At 47.0% G+C, this 20,186-nt stretch overlaps 1 protein-coding gene across 1 annotated transcript in view; it reads left to right on the forward strand.

Annotated features, from left to right (window-relative positions):
- RSPRY1 (ring finger and SPRY domain containing 1) overlaps positions 1-20,186 on the forward strand; it is a 220,759-nt gene that overhangs the window by 102,547 nt on the left and 98,026 nt on the right. Inside the window, exon 7 of the mRNA XM_078670430.1 lies at positions 8,326-8,392. Within this exon, the coding sequence (XP_078526556.1) occupies positions 8,326-8,392 (67 nt within the window). The remainder of the gene's footprint in view (positions 1-8,325; positions 8,393-20,186) is intronic.

A 20,186-nucleotide genomic window follows, 5' to 3' on the forward strand; every position in this document is an offset into this window, starting at 1 on the left:
TAGCACAAATTTTAGGTTATTAAAAAGGTCATTTGAGTAACTGATCCCTTAGCTAAATCCTCACGGAGGAGAGCTCTTAAGGATGGTGCCACTGCAAGAAGAAGAAGCTTATCCCCAATTAATTATATTTGATAATGCTTGAACATAGGTGCTAGGGAGTCCAAGCTCTAATCTAATTGTACTAGGTTAGCTGTGCTGAGGCTACAAATATTCCACCTCCTATACATTTTAAAAAGATCTAGATCATGGTGTATGTTCTGCAGCATAACTTAAAGTGGGCAAAATGTTTATTTTATAAACTTGCATTTAATAGTTAGTATGCAACTCCTTTTTTCCCCCCAATTTAGTAAAATGCAACCTATAACCTAAATTTCTGTTTCCCAAAATAAACATTGTGTTTCACAATCTCTAGTTTTTCATGTCCCAAGTACCAATTATGATATTACTGTTTTCCTTCCACCAAAAGGTTGAACCTAGAGAAGTTAAGTCAAATGAAATCCCATCGTCCACATACATTGGTGTAAAAAGATTTAAATCCCAGTTTTGGTGCTAATATTTCACTAGCAAACATTGATATATAGAGGGAAAACAAAAGTGGTGCCTACAAACATCCCTGTTTAGGCCGTTATGTGTTTCTATAAGGGACTTCTAGCCACAGATTCCCCACGTTTTGAATATTCCCCAGAGGTCAGACTGGATCCAGAAAGTTTTCAGCAGTACTTCTGCACACCAGTAGGTGGGGCTGTGCTGCTCAGCACTGTTGCCATTCTGTTCTGGCAATGATGTGCAGAGCCTAAATAGGTGCCAGTCCAGTGTGCTGTTGTCAGTTCCGTTCTTTTTGCGCCACCTGACGTGGACCTGGAGCTACTTGGAGCCTCTTAACTCAGCCAAAATTTTCAGTGTGCAAGGGAAATGTAATCCTCCTAAATTACAGGGTTTAAACCCTGTAAAGTCTGTTGCAAGCAAATGACTGTGACTGATCCTGTGGAGAAGTGTGGCTCACTGGTTAGAGGAGGCAGGCCTGGAAGCAGAGGTCAGCCCGGGACCAGGGTTCAATTCCCGGCTTGGCGGGGTCTTAAGTCCTAAAATGTCCATGGACTCGACAATTCTCGCTCCGGTGCCTACTCGATTCACGGGTTCACACTCTGGGCAATAGCTTGCTTAATCTCCACAACGGCCCCTCGCGGCGGGTTGCCTGGCTTTCACCTTGCGGATACCCTGCCGGGGTTATCTCACAGGGGAATACCAGGACGGGTTCCCTAAGCAAGCGCTTAGAAACTGCTCGGTGATTTGCGCTATATAAATTCCTGTACATTTACATCCTCATCCGATTTGCCTGTGGTACCTGGGATCGAGTCAGAACTCTACAACTTGCAGTGATTGTGTATCGATGAACCCGAAGGCCATACAAGACCGTCAGGGAAAACTGCACATTGACAGGCACCAAAAGACTCTGCAACAAGACCGGTCCAAAACAGAAGTTCAGTACCAGCCCTGATCCAGAAGTTGCAGGAGTAGTTCCAGAAGTCTGTCTATGCCTCAATCAAATTGTCAGTTAGGTTGAAGATCTGAGCTGGACTCATCCCTTCCCACCGCTCACATTCTCCTAAGAAGTTGTGAGATCGATACCATAAATATTGGCCTCCCTCCCGAAATCGATCGACGTCAGATCCTGTCCTGCCCACACAACCTCAGTTCCTGGGGCAAACTGTCCTTCCAAAACAAATTGAAGAGCTCCGTGAGGCCATGCTCTAACGTTTTGTATCCTTGTGACACCTTCTGGTGTGCCTTTGGGCCCCACGGATCTGAGAGACTCCATCTTATTAATGCAAGATCTTTAGCATGCCACGCACAAGACATCCATGACCTTGTACTTTTTCATGACCTCGAGGCCCTGTTTATCACCGAGTCCTGGCTCCATGACTCATCTAACCCAGATCTGGCAATTGCCCTTCCCCCTGACTTTACCATCTACAGACGGGATAGACCAGCTGGCAGGGGAGGCGGGTTAGCTATCATAATTAGAAAATCCCTGAGGTGCCACACATTTGACCTGGCCACCCTCAAGGACTGTGAGAGTATAGGTTTTGTAATCCACATTAACCCTTCTACTTCCTTTTCTGGAGGCCTTGTCTATTGCCCTCCTGGTAACGCTACGCCCTTCCTAGATTCCTTGGATGAAACCCTTGGATCCCTTCTGTCCCACTATCCCAACTTCACCCTTCTCGGTGACTTCAATCTTCATTTGGAATCCCGCGTAGACCCTCACACTCTCACTTTCCTACAATCCCTTGACATCTTCGGTCTCTCTCAATTAGTCATCCCTCCCACACACCAGGCTGGCCACACACTAGATGGCATTTGCTCAAATTCTATCACTCTTGCTGTATCCCCCCCTATCCCACAAATTTGGACTGACCATTGCTTTATACCCTTCTCAGTCCTGGTAAAACCCATAGCACAACCGAGTACCAAGAACACCCCCCCAACCTACTCGACCAACTGGAAGAAAGTAGCGGATTCTATTAAACTCCACCCTCAGCTCCCCACCCCCCTGCCCACTACTGTTGGAGATGTATCACAAGACTCCATAAACTTTCACACCTAGATTAATCAAATTGTTCTGGCCAATTCTAATTCAACCCACCTAAAATCTACTCTTCACAAAAGAAAACCCAATGCCCCCTGGTATACCCAGACCCTTACCGATAGTCACCATAAGTGTAGGGTTCTTGAAAGAGAGTGGAGGAAAACCTATGATCCTTCTTCCAGAGCCCGATACACCCAACAGAGGAAACAATACCTGTCTCTCATAAAAAACGCAAAAAAGGAGTTCTTTTCTGCAGCAATTGAATCAGCCAATCGGAAACAACAGACGATTTTCAACATTGTCAAGTCCTTCACCCATCCCAAGGCCCTCACAGTGGAAATCCCCCCATCCCAAACCCTCTGCGACCAAATCGCCGAGTTCTTCGTTGAGAAAATTAATAATATTCGCCAGGATTTTCCCCCCGCTTCCGGTCCCCCACAAGTTGCCACTACCAATTCGCCCCTGCTTGGTAATTTTCCTACAGTGACCTTGCTCCAAACCCAGAAGGCCATTATGTCTTGCCGATCAGGAGCCCCCACAGACTCATGCCCCCCTGCTATCCTCCACCTTTTCATCGAGGCCGTCAACCCTCTCATCAATTCCATTGTTAACCAATCCCTCAGCTCAGGCACCGTGCCCGCAGAATGGAAGAAGGCCATTGTTAAGCCGCTGATGAAAAAACAAAATAAATCCCCCACAGACCTTTCCAACATGCGCCCAATCTCCCTACTCCCGGTACCAGGCAAAATCACTGAGCAAATAGTACATGAGGAGTTAAAAGCATTTGTGGAAAATAACCACATCCTCCACCCACAACAATCTGGTTTCCGCCCTGGCCATTCCACTGAAACTGCCTTGATCGAGCTATCTGACACCATCAAGTTCTTGCAGGATGAGGGGAAACACGCTGTACTCATCCTGCTCGACTTGACTGCCGCGTTTGATACCATCTCCCATGACATCCTCATTTACAGAATGCGCGAGATCGGTGTGACAGGCACTGCACTAAAATGGATAACGTCATTCCTCTCCCAAAGGTCCCAAACCGTCTCACTTGGCCCCTTTCTCTCCGGTGAAAGAACCATTATATCAGGGGTGCCTCAGGGGTCTATCCTTAGTCCCCTCTTTTTTAATATCTACATGGCCCCACTGCTCGCCCTGATTGAATCCCATGGCCTCCTAGTAACATCTTATGCCGACGACACACAACTCGTCGTCACCTTGGATAAAAAAACACCGGATGCCGCTTTGAGATTCCAGAATTGCCTCTCCCAAGTATTTGCTTGGCTCAAAAACAACCATTTAAAGTGCAATAGCGCCAAAACCGAAATCATACCCTTAGGCAAAGACATCCGTTTTTCCCCAAAAGATTGGTGGCCTCAACATTCGGAAGCTCCTCCCAGTGCAGTCTCCTCGGCCCGCAATCTGGGCGTACAATTCGACTCTTCCCTCAGTTTTGACGATCATGTGCGCATCACGGCGGGATGCTGTTTTAACCTTATCAGACAACTTAAGAAATTCTTCGACTTTCTCCCTATCTCTGCCAGGAAATCAGTTGCCGTTGCCCTGATTCTATCTAGGCTAGACTATTGCAACGGTCTCCTGGCAGGCATAAAGAAGTCTACCCTTAAGAAGCTACAGAGCGTACAGCACGCAGCGGCTAGGCTCGTCCTCAAACTCCCCCGAAGGTCTTCTGCCTCCGCAGCCCTTAACACTCTCCACTGGCTGCCCCTCCCCAAAAGAATCCTTTTTAAACTTCTTGTCACAGTGTTTAAAGCTACCAAGAACACAGGCCCCTCCTATCTCATTAAGCGCTTCCCGCACTATATTCCATCACGTTCCCTTAGGTCATCAGGAGCCAACCTGGTCGCCATACCCAGGTTTAAGCTCAAAACAAAGGGCGGAAAAACTTTCTCGCTCCTAGCAGCAAAGGCATGGAATAGCCTCCCCTCCTACCTCAGGCACGCCCCCTCAGAAAGCCTCTTCAGGAAACTCCTGAAGACATGGATATTCTCTCAGCTCGACTCTTCAGTCCTCGCAGCCATCTGATCCTGTTTCACGCCCAGCTGGCTTCTTCTGTTCTGCGCAGCGCCAAGATGCTCCTTCCGGAGCGATAGACGCGCTTTATAAAAACTAATAAATATCAAATATCTGGAAGTTTGCCAGGGGGCTCGCCTTTGGCAGCAGTTGGACCCTTAAAGTCCATCATCGGGCTACCTCCAGCTGTGGCTCTGCTTCCAACTCCTGAGTCACGGTCCACTGTGGTTTCTGGAATGTTGACGCAGATGCCGACCCCCTGGTCCTGCCACTGGACAGAGCTTCTATGCTATGGTGATGCGTAGGGTGAAAGAAGTCCTTGATCTCTAGCTCACCACCTTGGAGGTCAAGATCTATGTCTTGACAGAAGTCTTCCTGCCAGGGCAAACATCCACTGAGCCCCTCTTTCCTTTTCAATGAAGCACTAATAGGTACATTGTTTGGGTATGGGCCCAACTTTGCCCTAGGCCCCCATTCAACCACCAGGTCACAAGACGGCACCGCCCTGCACCGGGCAACTCTGCTTTAAAATATAATATTTTATCTTCACAGCAGCTGCCCTGAAAGCTTGATAGTGCAGGCATCTCCAAGCCTGACAAATCCAAACGCATTTCCAACTACTCTTCCACAATAAGGAGTCCAAACCGGTGGAGACTTTTGGAAACCGTTTTCTCATCCACCAGCTTGGCTGTTAGAACAGTGAATGCCAGCTGCCTCCTCTGGCACTATTCCCAGGCCCTTTGGTATTAGGTGTCTCAAGTTCTCCCAGGGGTTCCTGAAGACCTCCAACCTGCCCTTGCTCAGGCTACATAGGAGGATGTGACGCAGCTGCATTCTCAATTCATTGTAGCTTGGACACCATGGATTCCAGTGGGTCGGGCCTTTGGCACTAGTGTTACTATTCGCTGCCATGCTTGACTGCGGTCAGCCATTTTTCAGTGTCCAGTTGTTCCTTATGGACATGCCCTTATACTGGACTTGCTTTTTTGGGGACAATTACGATCTGCTGTAGAGAGGTTCAAGGAGAGCAATACCATGGCCGGCTCCCTGGACTTATCTGCCCACCTCTTCACTGTATCGCCCTAACGCGATTTTGTCAGTGGATCCCGTATGGTCAGCCAATCAAAGCTCAACAAGATGCCCAGCAGTTTTGTGGTTGAGGCAGTGGTGCCCACCACACCCACAGTCAAGTTAAACAGGCCAGTTCCCCCCACGCAGCTGACCTAACCCTTTTAGTGTGACCGGAGTGGAGCAAAGCCACCGGGTGGGAGTATCTAATGATTCTTGACAGGTCATAGCATTGGTCAGGTGGGTTCTACAATTTGTTAGGGTAGAGTATGCACCACTCTTCCTTTCCACCAGCTGCACCTGCCATCATCATCATCATCACCCTCCTCCTCCCCCCCCAATGGTTTGCTCCAAGAGGCTCTGCGCCTCTGGACATGGCTGGACTGCCGGGTATCTTCTTAGCGGTGAACCACATAGCAGGCTCTTTGAATGCCAGGGTGTATAAACTCCACTGTCGACCCTTAGCAGATCACGATTGGTGTTCTGCCTCGAGTGGAACTCTGCACTCCTATCTGCATTTCCGCTGATACCACTCCTACCCTGAGTTCTCATTAATTTCCAGAACAGAATGGCGTCCCTATGGAGCAGAGTGGTGCTATCTACCAGCACACAGAGGTACTGCTGGAAAGTTTCTGGATCTAATCCGATGCCTGTGGAATAGCTTTAACAAAGTTAAGTAACTTGTTTGAGTGCATGGTGAAAGGCGCTTGTTTCTGCTCAGAAAGCCTTTACCCAATGTTGATGAGTAAAGAACAATGATTAAACGTAATAAATTAATCGAAATACCAAGTGATACTAATTTACGTCATAGTGTAGGACTGGTCACCTGATCGAAGAAGGTTGAACAATCCACAAAAGCAGTGTAAACAGTTTGTTTTTACAGATTTATCTAAAATAGTCTGCTATACTGCCAAGAACTTAATAATTGGGACTTAAACGTGATTGCTCTGTGGGAATATTTGCCTCATAGGCCTAAGACTGATCCAAGACACTCCTGGCAAATCTTTCCAACAGCATCCAAAAGAGCAAGTTGCTGATGGCTTCCAAGTATTTTTTACTTCCCCATTTGCAAAACGGTATAATAATGCTCCCCTTCCGTGATTCGGGATAGAGCCTGAACCAAAGCAATGAGCCTAGCGGCCTCGACGTTTTTGCCCACAGAACTGTGTTCTTTTTCAGTAATAAAATCAGAATTTAATCAGGAACCATCGCAGCTGAAACCTTTGATCTAGTAATATATCCATGAATTTGATTTGCACAATTAAGACCAGATAAAATCATTCAATTGAGTACTGAGCTGTTGCTCTATATCATCAGTCTTCATCTTGTACAGGTTGGAATTGTAGTCGATCCATATTGAAATGGGTATCCTATTTGCCAAAGTTTTCCCCTTTGAAGCACATTGGTTTGTAATTCTGTAGTGTGATGGAAACAGATTTTAATGGGATCAGAACAAAACAAGACACTTTAATTGGTATTGCACAAATGATAAATATTCACAGGGACTCCATTTCCAGACATCGTGTGTGTGCGCTATAAAGTTTACTCAGAAAAACTGTGTCTTTGCAAAGTTAGTGGCCATTTTAACAGCAAAGGTGCAGTCTGTAAATGACAATGCGCTACTACACGTTGCTTTAGTCCCATAAAAAAATGTGCCCCGCCTCATGTACATTAAAGATCGGTCCTTTACGAACCTGTGTTCTAAAAAGTGGGTTGTGGTTCTAAAAGGTTTAGCAAGCACTGCTCTAGGGTATGCACCTGTTACAACGCATTTGTTACTCCGCACTACCATTACAACGCGACTTTTATAACACATACCATTACAACGCATTGCGCTGGGGGGCGCTATAGGATAGGGAATGGTATAATTTACTATCCAACACCTTCCCTAGGGTCCACGGGGACTGGAGTTAGAATAGTAAATTATACTTACCACTATCCAGCACCCCAAAGCGCTATGCGTTGTAATGGTATGCGTTGTAATGGTCGCGTTGTAATGGTAGGTAGTTGTAACGGTATGCGGAGTAACGTCATACATCCCTGCTCTAGGGACTAAATACAGCGTATCACAGATCCAAAAGTGTACCATGCAATGTCATTATCCCATCATCTGCAATGCTAAATGATACAGTTTCTGTGGCACGTCAAACCTGGTAAGCCATGTTTAATTTTCATTAAATAGTAAGGAAAAAGCATAAAACGAATACCCGAGTGACTCTCCGGAAAATGTTGCTTATAAAGGTACCGTCGGTGTCCTGCCCCTCTGGGATCTGAGTTTCTAACTCCATCTAGCCTGAGTCTAGGAATCTCAGGGCTGTTGTCCTGTCTCCAACCCTGACCCTGTTTTCAGCTAGTTTGTGCCGAAGAGTTTTAATAGCTATCTGTTGCTGCTGTGTGTTTCTTTGACATGTTTGCAAGGGAGTATGTGGAATCCTGGTTCTGTATAGCTCGCATGTGTTCCACATTTCTCTTTTTCACTGGTTGGATAGTGCTTTCCATATATATAGCTACCCGCATGGACAGAGCAGGATGTAGATACATTCATACACACACCATATGTAGTTCTGATTGCATGTATGTATGTCGCCATGTACATATGGTTTAAAATCCGCTTTTTTGTTTTCTTTTAGAACTTTCAGTCCCATCCGACCGTTATGCTTTTTGCACTAATTGCACTGGAAAAGTTTGCACAAACAAGTAAGTATCTAAAATAACCTAAATGTAATGTTCCCATATATGTGTTTAAATGTCTGATATGCTTGACTAATTTTTATTGGCTTATGATGTCAGATCATGTTTTCATGGTTAAATTCCCTTCACTAGCCCTTTTCTTTGACAACGAAAAAGGAAGTTGAGTGGAAATGTCGTGGTGTTCTGCTTTCAGGATTGTCTGGCATCCATTTGGTTTTAATGCATACATGCCAAGAGCGGATGTGGCTGAAACTTGATTGTGGAATAATATGACCCACTGACATGACCAATGAGTATTGAAATTGGTTTATAGTTGTGTGCAATTTTGCTGAAGAAATTTAGTAAATGGCATACAATGTAAAATCAGGTAAGAGATAATTAAATATGTGGGCGCAGGGTATTGTACATTATGCAAATAAAAGTAAGGGTTCATGAAATATTTTCCACTGAACTAAGAAGGTTGCAAAAAGAAATAAACTGGCGTCCTAGCCTTAGAAAATAACTTTATTGTAGGGGCTCAAAATGCTTTGTAAATAACAAAATGTGAAACTAGACCATGCAAGAACCCGGAGACTACCAGGTTGGCATGCAGTAGGGCTTGGGCCTGCGCAATCAATTTGCCATAACATTTAAATCATTTTAAAATCTCAGTTCCTTCACACTGTGAGCCGTTTGCAGGCAGTTTATGATCATCTTTACCTTTTTAGTTCGACCTATTGAGTACTTTTGCAGAAAGAGTTGAAGAAAAGGTTACAGATCGGAGCAGGTGCATGTTCATCAGTTTGACATTTAAATAGAAGTTTACTTAGACAAAATAGTCTGTTTAAATTACAACACATTCTGCACTTAAACAGTATTAAAGTAAAACAATGCAACATCTCAGGTACGTAAATTCCCTACAATTCATAGCCATGTGATGTGACGGAGTATTATATTTTTAGGTCGAGGACTGCGTCGCACTGCGTAAGCAGTGGGCGGAGCTCCGAGATTTTATGTTTCTTAGTAAGGGGGCTTGAACCCGTCTCTCTTCCCTCGGGGAGTCACTCGGTTCAAGCCCCGTCTTTTTCGGATTCGGGGGGCGTTTTTTTAAGCTTTCTTGTTTTCTTTCTCTCCTCTTCCCATTGGCTGGAATTTTACCTTCCAGCCAATGGGAAGAGGAGAGAACGAAAACCACTCCCCCGAATCGGAAAAATACGCTGGTTTGTCCGAGGCATTCCTGCCTCACCTCGGAGAAACGTGGTCGTGTCTTCTGGCTCTGCAGGCGCTCATGTCCCCGTGTCTGAGGGAGGCTTGTTTCTTTCGGAATGAAGCAGTCGTAAAATGACTCCGCTATCTGCTTTCTCATCTGCCGTCCCTAGCATGGCAGGGCTTTTCCATGACATCAGTACTTGGAGTAGAGTACGTCACAGATCTAGCCAATCTTTGCAGTGCAGCGGAATGATCCTATCAGCCTCGAACAGCGGTGATTATCTGCTGACTGGCGATGCTTCAGCCGAACATTGACAGCCAAGCAAGGGCAGGCCAGAAGCCAGCATTCCATCGGCTTCAGATGCACCAACAAAATGCAGCCCCTGGCTCGAGAGCTGTCATGCTGCGCACCTTTAAATAGATTAGGCAAGAAACTATTTGGCCTACCTGTCCAAAAATAACAACGTTGTAACCTTTGAGCACGGCCTGACTCCTAAGGCCACTGTAAGCACATCGATTCCATTTAGGAGCCGTAACCATGTCGTAATTGGTGGCGTGCGTATCAAACAGAGGTGAGGCCTAATTTACAGCAGCAAAGTATGACCGCTTGTTGTGAAAACGCAGCAGCGCATGACGAGAAAAGTGACCAATGCTCGGTGAGCGGATGGTATTTTAGCTGAGGCTCGAGCTGCAGTCAGGGGTGGACTGCCTGTCAAAGCTAATGCTAGACTGATGGGGCGAGCTTGCCAAACATTCTGTGATTAAGGGGGATACAGTAAATCCCCGTCGCGCCTTTAAGTATAAGACATGGAGGAGGCAAAGATTCTAGCGATTAGAGCACTGACCCGTGAATCAGAAGTGAAAGTGATACCCCATCGGATGACGACGGCACAGCGGGGTACGCATGTGCATTACCTAGATTGGACCCTCTTGCTTACTTGACAGACCTGGGCAAGCATGTTTAATTCAGCTGCGCAGTTGGTGCCCAAGTTGACACAGTATTCCGATGATAGGTAAATTGGTCTACGATGAAAGTCGTAACCCAGGCTGTACGTTGGCAATAAACTAGGATGAGTGTTAAATGCTTAAAATAGCTTTGACACTAGTTGGACGCATTGTAATAAAGTAAAATTCCGAACTAAAATATAATAATTTCGGGCACTTAATTAAATCAACTGTACTGTATGTCTGGATTCATTCGAATAGAACCACCAAGCCAGCCTAACTGAGATTTGAAACCAGGGTTTGGAAAATGTCTCTACTTTTCACATCTGTGGAGTCGAATGAGGGTTGCTCCACTTGTCTGCTGGGAGAAAAGCCAAACACTCAACCCAGTTGCGTTCTAGAACACTGTTGCGGCTAGATATACCAATGACTAATCGTTAAAGCCAGACTCAAAATGCAGCAAACCTGCGAGTAGAGTGTGGGTCAAAGAGTTTCACTAGACTTCATTAAAGTCTGCGGCTCTGTAATGTACCCCCTTCCACAATAACGTTTTTCTATTGTCACAGTAACCAAATAAGACAGGCCAGCAATAATGCTTGTTTTTGTTTGTTTTCGGAGTTTTATATTGCGCAAACTTTACCCTGATACGCGCTTTACATGAGCACCAGCAGCGTTACAGAGGACACATGCATTTTGGTAATCAGGGGAGATTAAGTGATTTGCCCAGAATCACCCTGCCGGGCTGGGCCGGGGTCAGTCTGCCCACAGGTCACGGTTCTCGTCCTATGGAGAGACTAGTGCTGGGGCTGGGTCGCGGTCACTCTGCCCAGTAGTGATGTTCCTCATGCTATGGAGAGAATAACGACCTGGGCTGGGGCTGGGTCAGTCTGCCCACAGGTCACGGTACTTCTACTATGGGGAGAAAAGCACCTGGGCTGGGTTGAGGTCAGTCTGCTCGTAGAGAACTTCTCTTGTGTGACCAGACCTCAGGCAGCAAAGAGGGTAGAACAGCATTCGGGTGCTTTTAGAAACTCCCAGTGCTGCCTCCCCGGTGAGCCCCTGTCACTTCCAGGGAAGCAGGCGAGGGTGGGGGGGGGAGTGCAGTGTTTGCCTCGGTTCTGCTAATGGCCGCGCTTTGTAAACATTCCATGCAGACCCTGTCTGTTGTTTTATCTGATGGACCCCGCTCTTGGAGATATCTCCGGGGAGAGCTGGGGAGCGAACTCAGCACTAGTTGTATTTTCTTAGCCATTACTCTTGAAACTAGTCTCCGGGTGTTTATAATGGCCGCGAGAGCGCGCTCTGGTGTTCAGACTCGAGGCAGTGCGAGTTTCGTGCAGTGTCCCTCAGTTGGTCAAACTTCTTTACAGAGTGCAGACCTCCATAAAGCACTGATCATGCGGGTTTTAGGTGCATGTCAGATGTGCTGTATCTGGATGCATTAACGAAGCCTCAGACTTTAAAGTACCGGTAGGGGGGGCCATATTATGCACGAAGCAGTCACCAGACTGCCTGGGATGTGTTCGTGACAGGCCATCAAGCAAATCTTGCTATGTAGATGGACCAGAATCTAAGGCACCAGTAGATTTGAAAGCGAGCGTAGAATGGGATTGATAAGCCCCCTTTCCTATCATACGAAAGTGCAGGGAAATTCGTAACGCAAACCCAATTTAAATATTTGAAGAGAAAGGTTTGACAGTGCTGTAGCACTGCGGTTCTTAATGTTTTGGTTTCTGTGAATCCCCACCGAATCACTTTTGGAAGTAAGGTGCCCTTAACCTTGAATAAAAAAAAACAAGTAAACAAACATAATCCAGCCTAGCCATTCTGTGGTAAGGGCAGACAAAGAAAGCAACTTCTCGACCTTTTCGGTACACACCAAGCTCCTCACCCAGTTAGTTCCAAGTAACCTGAAAATACCTCCCGTGGCATGCCTGGGCGGCCTTAACTCGCATAAGAGGATCAAGCTATTCACAACTACCTCTTAATCGTTGTGGCTAACCAGGGATTATTCTCCAGAAATTCATTACATTTTATTCAGCCCTAGAGCAAAATATTTGGCCTGAGAAATGTACTCACTCCTATAGGTAATATGGGTGGATCAGAATGGGGTTGGAGGCCACAAAGTCTCATCTGCCACTGTATTCAATACATGTGTGAACTGCAGAGTTAGCCCCGGTTACTCTGCGGCTAAATACGAGGAGCAAAGAAAAATAAAGCTGAGCTCAGTCGAGGCGCTCCATTCCCCACACAAACACGATGCGCCCGTCACCAAAAAACATTCATAAACTATGAAAAGATCAGTCACCGAAAAAGCATTATTGTAGGAGAAGGGTATCTTGTAAGTGCTCAGGCCAATTCATCTTTGCCTAGAAAACGGTCTAAACTTTTCGCACTTGAGGCATCCTGTGTGTGTGTTACTAATCATCTACAGGGGTGTGGAATTTAATGAAATATGTACTTGTCCAAGGGACAAGTAGCTTCATAAATCTACTTGTCCTGTAACAAAATCCACTTGTCCCTTTGGTGCCACATAGTGCGCCGTAAAATAATGGCAGCCATCTCAATATAGAAGAGCTTTGATAGTAGCCTCTCTCGTTAATGTCAGGCTAATACTATGAAAGGATTTGACTTTTGGGGGTTTTCACTAGCTTTTCTCTAATCTTTTCCCATACTGAGAAAGGTTGGAAATTTACTACCCCTGAAAATGACCGAAGTAAGGTTTCTTCCGGGGCTGGGAAAAATGTGGTTCGAGGAAAAGTGAACTTGTAAACACTCAGCTTTCCACTGGGGCACATTCATCTTTGCTCATGCTAAAATGCTAAAATGCAATTCACAAATGTTTTCTAGAATTACGGTTTCCTGGCCTACTTAAGGAAATTCATGTGAATTCATGAAAAACGTAAATCTGCATTAATATAAGGACATATATCCTGGGTGCACTTTTGTGACTTTCTTTAACATTTCAGCCCCTAATTCAATCTTGAGTTAACCAAGACTTTTTGTTTTTTATTTAAATGCTTTCTCATCCTATCGATCGGCTGGCTTCATTGTGTGTGACAACATTCTGCTATTTTACAAAGTAGTTTTGTTCAGTACCAGGAATTTCTATGGCAATAAGGCCTTTATGAGACCAAATACTGGCGTCTAGTAAGAACGTGCTGGCGAACAGCACCACACCTACCTGATAATCCCCAGGTAGAGAAAGGAGCATAGTGCAGGCCACGTGAGTAACCAGAAAATTGAAATACCCCCCACTTTGATCCAAAGCTCTTATGCCACCAAGCAAGCGTAAAAAGTCACTAGAGTCCTCTCCAGAATTGCTCCATCTAAGCATCCATCCATTCATCCTTTCACCCAGTGATATCTAGCATTTCATCTTTACATGGTCATCCATTCATTATTTCATCCATTAGCCTTGCACCAATGTGTTCGTCCATCTGTGGATTTGTCAGTCCATCCGCTCATTAATATCCAAACCTACCCATCCATCTCAAACCTAACCATTTCAGCCATCTGTCCATCCTTTTGCTCATCCATACAGCCACCCTTTCCCTCCATCCATCCATCCTTTCACTTATCCATCCATCCTTTCACTTATCCATCCATCCTTTCACTCATTCATCCACCCTTTCACTCATCCACCCACCCATCTACCAATCCATCAATCCATCCTTCCCCTCAGCCATTTATCCTTTACACTCATCCATCCTTTCGCTCCCTAATCCATACACCCTGTAACCCATCCATCCATCTTTTCCTTCATTATAACATCCTTTGTCCATCCACTATCCCTGTCACTCAACCATCCCTGTCACTCATTCATCCATGCATTTAGCCAGCAACACTTACACTCACTCATCCTTTCACCCACACATTAATCCATCCTTTCACTCACACCCACCCTTTCACATTAATTATGAGCCTTTGTCTGTTGAGCTGCAGACAGAAGGGGCCCATCAAGAGCTCCACCTCTACAGTAGCTGCTAAAGTGGGGTGTTCACGAAGCCCCTGTTCATTCCTATCCTTCCATCTCCAAACCGATCTACCAAACTCATCTATCCCGCCTTCCTTTCACTCATCCATCCTGCCTTCCTTTCACTCATCCATCCTTTTGCTCATCCATCCTTTCACCCCACACATTCTCCTTTTCGCTCATATTCATCCACCCTTTCACTCATCCCTCCACCATCCTTTTGCTCATACATACATCCTCCTTTTCACTCGTATATCCTTCCACCCTTTCACTTCCTCCATTTATGCTTTAGCTCATCCATCCACCCTTTTAACCCATCCATCTTCCATTTCGCTCATATATCCATCCACCCTTTCACTAATCCCTCCATCCACCCTTTCACTAATCCCTCCATCCACCCTTTCACTAATCCCTCCATCCACCCTTTCACTAATCCCTCCATCCACCCTTACACTCAACTATCCACACATCCATCCACCCTTCCACCCAGCTAGCCACCTACCCACCCACCGATTCATCCACCCAGCCATCCATCCATTTATCTACTCTCTCTCAACCATTAATCCCCCTTTCATTCAGCCATCCATCCTTTCACCCCATCCATCCACTTTCACCCCATCCATCCACCCAGCCATCCATCCATTTATCTACTCTCTCTCAACCATTAATCCTCCTTTCATTCAGCCATCCATCCTTTCACCCCATCCATCCACTTTCACCCCATCCATCCACTCAGCCATCCATCCTTTCACCCTTGCCCATCCATTCTTTCACGCATCCTTCCTTACATCCATCATTTCACTCATTCATTCATCTATCATCCACCCTTTCACTCCACCCATTCATCCATGGACCTTTCCATCCAGCCTTTACTCATTCATCCATCCAGCTATCCATCCAGCCTTTACTCATTCATCTATGCCTCTATCCATCCACACTTTCACTCATTAATGTATTCATCGATCATCCACTCTTTCACTTATTCATTCATGCATCTATACATCCACCCTCTCACTTATTCTTCCATGCATCTATCCATCCACCCTTTCACTCCACTCATTCATCCATGGACCTATCCATCCAGCCTTTACTCATTCATCTATGCAGCTATCCATCCAGCCTTTACTCATTCATCTATGCCTCTATCCATCCACACTTTCACTCATTAATGTATTCATCTATCATCCACTCTTTCACTTATTCATCCATGCATCTATCCATCCACCCTTTCACCCATGCATTTATCCATCCATCCTTTCACTCAACTCATTCATCCATGCACCTATCCATCCAGCCTTTACTCATTCATCTATGCAGCTATCCATCCAGCCTTTACTCATTCTTCTAGGCCTCTATCCATCCACACTTTCACTCATTAATGTATTCATCTATCATCCACTCTTTCACTTATTCATCCATGCATCTATACATCCATCCTCTCACTTATTCATCCATGCATCTATCCATCCACCCTTTCACTCATTCATCCATGCATCTATTCATCCACCCTATCACTCATCCACCCACTCCTTTCAAATCCATTATGGGCCTTTGTGTGCGGACCTGCAGACTGAAGAGGCCCATCAAGAACTCCACAGGTGCTTTAGTTGCTATGGCAGTGTGTTCAAAATGCCCCTAGTGTATGCACAAAGTGAGATGAGAGGCCTAGTGCAAGGACAGAAATGGGGGTGGCCTTAGGCCTGCGTGAAAGCCTCATGGAGAAACTTATGAGCTTTGATGTAAGCCCTGAATGAATAAGAAAACGAGAGGCCAAGGGGAGCAGGTCGGGGTGTCAGAGAGGGCGGTGTTAGCAGGTTTAGGCACCGGGTGAAACAAAGTGTACAGGAAAGGCAAAGTGCAAAGAAGGGGGTGCACGAGGTGCATGAGAAGGGAAAGCACTGCTCTTGGGGCCATATGAGGCCCAAGAGTGGAGCAGAGATTAAAACGCAGGGGTCATAGAGTTCAAGTCAAAGCAAGGGGCCAAGAGGCAGATAAGGCAGCCTCTTACATGCCATTGCTGCGAGTGTTCTGGAGCTGCAGAAGCACGATGTTTGTCTCCTGCTCAAAGAAAATAAAAGGAACAGGGGCGGGCCTGGGGGGCACACAAGCTTATGGAGCTGGCTGCAACTTTGAGCTCTGCTATATCTCTGTTGTTCTGCTCTTGGGAAATTAAAGTGCAGGCCCCAGCACCATTAAACTGTCTACTTGTCCTTTGGACAAAATGCAAATTTAAACCTCTTGCCCTCCTAAGAAATCTAGATGTCTCGGGCGTCGGGAGATAGGAATTCCCCACCCCTGATCTATCCGTGAGGCATTGACTGCCAACAGTTCTTGTTTTAACTTTAATGAGCGCGGCGCCCTCTTCAGGGACACCGCGCTCTGCAATGCAATTGGTGTTGCTTTTGGTATTGTAAATGACAATACATTTTAATTTTGGTTCGCTGTGTGTGTGGCTCGCTGTGTTTGTGTGTGTGTGTGGCTCGCTGTGTTTGTGTTTGGCTCACTGTGGTTGTGTGTGTGGCTCACTGTGGTTGTGTGTGTGGCTCGCTGTGGTTGTGTGTGTGGCTTGCTGTGTGTGTGTGTGGCTCTCTGTGTGTGTGTGTGTGTGTGTGTGTGTGTGTGTGGCTCTCTGTGTGTGTGGGGCTCTGTGTGTGGGGCTCTGTGTGTGGGGCTCTGTGTGTGGGGCTCTGTGTGTGGGGCTCTGTGTGTGGGGCTCTGTGTGTGGGGCTCTGTGTGTGGGGCTCTGTGTGTGGGGCTCTGTGTGTGGGGCTCTGTGTGTGGGGCTCTGTGTGTGGGGCTCTGTGTGTGGGGCTCTGTGTGTGGGGCTCTGTGTGTGTGGGGCTCTGTGTGTGTGGGGCTCTGTGTGTGTGGGGCTCTGTGTGTGTGGGGCTCTGTGTGTGTGTGGGGCTCTGTGTGTGTGTGGGGCTCTGTGTGTGGGGCTCTGTGTGTGGGGCTCTGTGTGTGGGGCTCTGTGTGTGGGGCTCTGTGTGTGGGGCTCTGTGTGTGGGGCTCTGTGTGTGGGGCTCTGTGTGTGGGGCTCTGTGTGTGGGGCTCTGTGTGTGGGGCTCTGTGTGTGGGGCTCTGTGTGTGGGGCTCTGTGTGTGCGTGGCTCTGTCTGTGTGTGTGCGTGGCTCTGTCTGTGTGTGTGCGTGGCTCTGTCTGTGTGTGTGCGTGGCTCTGTCTGTGTGTGTGTGTGCGTGGCTCTGTCTGTGTGTGTGTGTGCGTGGCTCTGTCTGTGTGTGTGTGTGCGTGGCTCTGTCTGTGTGTGTGTGTGCGTGGCTCTGTCTGTGTGTGTGTGTGCGTGGCTCTGTCTGTGTGTGTGTGTGCGTGGCTCTGTCTGTGTGTGTGTGTGCGTGGCTCTGTCTGTGTGTGTGTGTGCGTGTCTCTGTCTGTGTGTGTGGCTCTGTCTGTGTGTGTGTGTGTCTCTGTCTGTGTGTGTGTGTGTGTGGCTCTGTCTGTGTGTGTGTGTGTGTGGCTCTGTCTGTGTGTGTGCGTGGCTCTGTCTGTGTGTGTGCGTGGCTCTGTCTGTGTGTGTGTGTGTCTCTGTCTGTGTGTGTGTGTGTGTGTCTCTGTCTGTGTGTGTGGCTCTGTCTGTGTGTGTGTGTGTCTCTGTCTGTGTGTGTGTGTGTGTGGCTCTGTCTGTGTGTGTGTGTGTGTGGCTCTGTCTGTGTGTGTGTGTGTGTGCGTGGCTCTGTCTGTGTGTGTGTGTGTGTGTGCGTGGCTCTGTCTGTGTGTGTGCGTGGCTCTGTCTGTGTGTGTGCGTGGCTCTGTCTGTGTGTGGCTCTGTCTGTGTGTGGCTCTGTGTGGCTCTGTCTGTGTGTGGCTCTGTGTGTGTGTGTGGCTCTGTGTGTGTGTGTGCGTGGCTCTGTGTGTGTGTGTGCGTGGCTCTGTGTGTGTGTGTGCGCGTGCGTGGCTCTGTGTGTGTGTGCACGTGCGTGGCTCTGTCTGTGTGTGTGGCTCTGTCTGTGTGTGTGGCTCTGTCTGTGTGTGTGCGTGGCTCTGTCTGTGTGTGTGCGTGTCTCTGTGTGTGTGTGTGTGCGCGGCTCTGTCTGTGTGTGTGTGTGTGGCTCTGTGTCTGCGAATACTCTCTACTACTCTCTAATGCTCACCTATTGCCATTGTAAATGACAATACCATTTATGTTTTAAAAAAAAATGGAAAAAAATGCCATGAGCAATGCCAATAGCTCTACCTTTAATAATGCCGAGACCATTGCATTGTAAATGTTTGTTATAAATAAAGTCTTCATAACTCACAGATAAGCATACCTTTTAAGTTACTAGTTGTTGGTGTCCCTCTGGCATCACAGACTGCAAGTTATGTTTCCACCATGATGGGAATACGCTAAGCTAAGTGATGGGATAGCTCTCCCATGCCTGCCAATTCTATCAACCATACTGGAACTTCAGGGCTTACTTCTGTGGCATGTCTAGCCACCAGAGGCAGCAATCTCAGCCCGTTCAGCAATACTTTTGGCCTTTTTGAGGATCGAAGGGACATGGTGGTGGCGGAAGAAGGGGAGCCAGCAAGCCCAGTCCTCTTTTTCCCTTGCCTCTCTGTCCCTTGCCTCTCTGTTCCCCCTTCTGGAGGCCTCGCGGTCAGTAGGATGCAGAATACATTCTTACTTGCCCATCTGGCATTCAGTTACCTCTGACAAGTGGGGTCCTGAAGGTTGTCTACCATGTTTATGACCTTCCCTTTCTGTCACTTACAGTTCGGCAGATCATGCCTTCTTCCTTGCCAAAAAGTTTGAGTCTTTGCTCTCCCACAGCATATTGGAGAGCTCCGGAGAAAGCTTAGTGTGCTTCTCCTGTTGCTTTTTTGTGCCCAAGAACAACTGGGGAGGGGAGAGAAGGGGCAGAGGGAGGGGTGGTGGGGTTGGGGGGTTGGGGGGAGGCTGATTTTGCATCTTGGATTCTAGAACACTTTCATTCGGAAGGCCTAGTTAAAGATGTTCTTTAGCCCAGGTTCTTTCCACCTATGTTGGAGATATTGTTGTCCATGTACTTGCGGAACATGTGCTTTCAAGGACCCATACTGTAGTCCAACAAGTGTTTATCAAAGGGCCAAAATCCTACCTTCAGCCAATGCAGAGGATTCACTTTAATAGGGGCAGTTCTCTACACAGTGATGTCTAAAGTGTGTCTGCCCTTGCAGAGTCTGGAACATTCAGGATATGATATCTGTTTTGGGCTTGAGCCTGTGTTCCACCCCGAATGGTTCTGGCGTTTGGTCTCATGGCCTTGTGTGTCCTGCTGGTGCTTCAGGCTCGTAGGCATGTCAGAGGGCCACGGGGCAAGCTGGGGTTACTGGCCCTAACCATGGGGATTGAGACCTCTTACTCCTGATGTCCCCGAGCTACCTACTTTGGGTCCTGAATAGCTGGACCAAGTACCCCTTCCGCATGTGACTCTTGGTAGTAAAGTGGTCGAGCAGTACAAGAATCCCTTGGGGGTAGTGGGTACACAGGGAGGACAGGGGTGCACAAGGGCTAACCGCTCCACATGCATGTAGCTAACTACACAAAGGGAAATAAGACATTCTTAAACTACCACACCGTCCCCCTGAGGTCAGGGCTTTAGTGTTTCTTTGTGGTTCCACGGGTCCCAAACCCTCCTCGCTCCTAGCAATAATTCCCCATTTACTATAGTAAGCATCCAGGATAAGCTCCACTTGAAGTCCGAGATTCCA

Source organism: Lissotriton helveticus, chromosome 12 (assembly GCF_964261635.1).
Source record: "Lissotriton helveticus chromosome 12, aLisHel1.1, whole genome shotgun sequence".
NCBI classification, from domain to species: domain Eukaryota; kingdom Metazoa; phylum Chordata; class Amphibia; order Caudata; family Salamandridae; genus Lissotriton; species Lissotriton helveticus.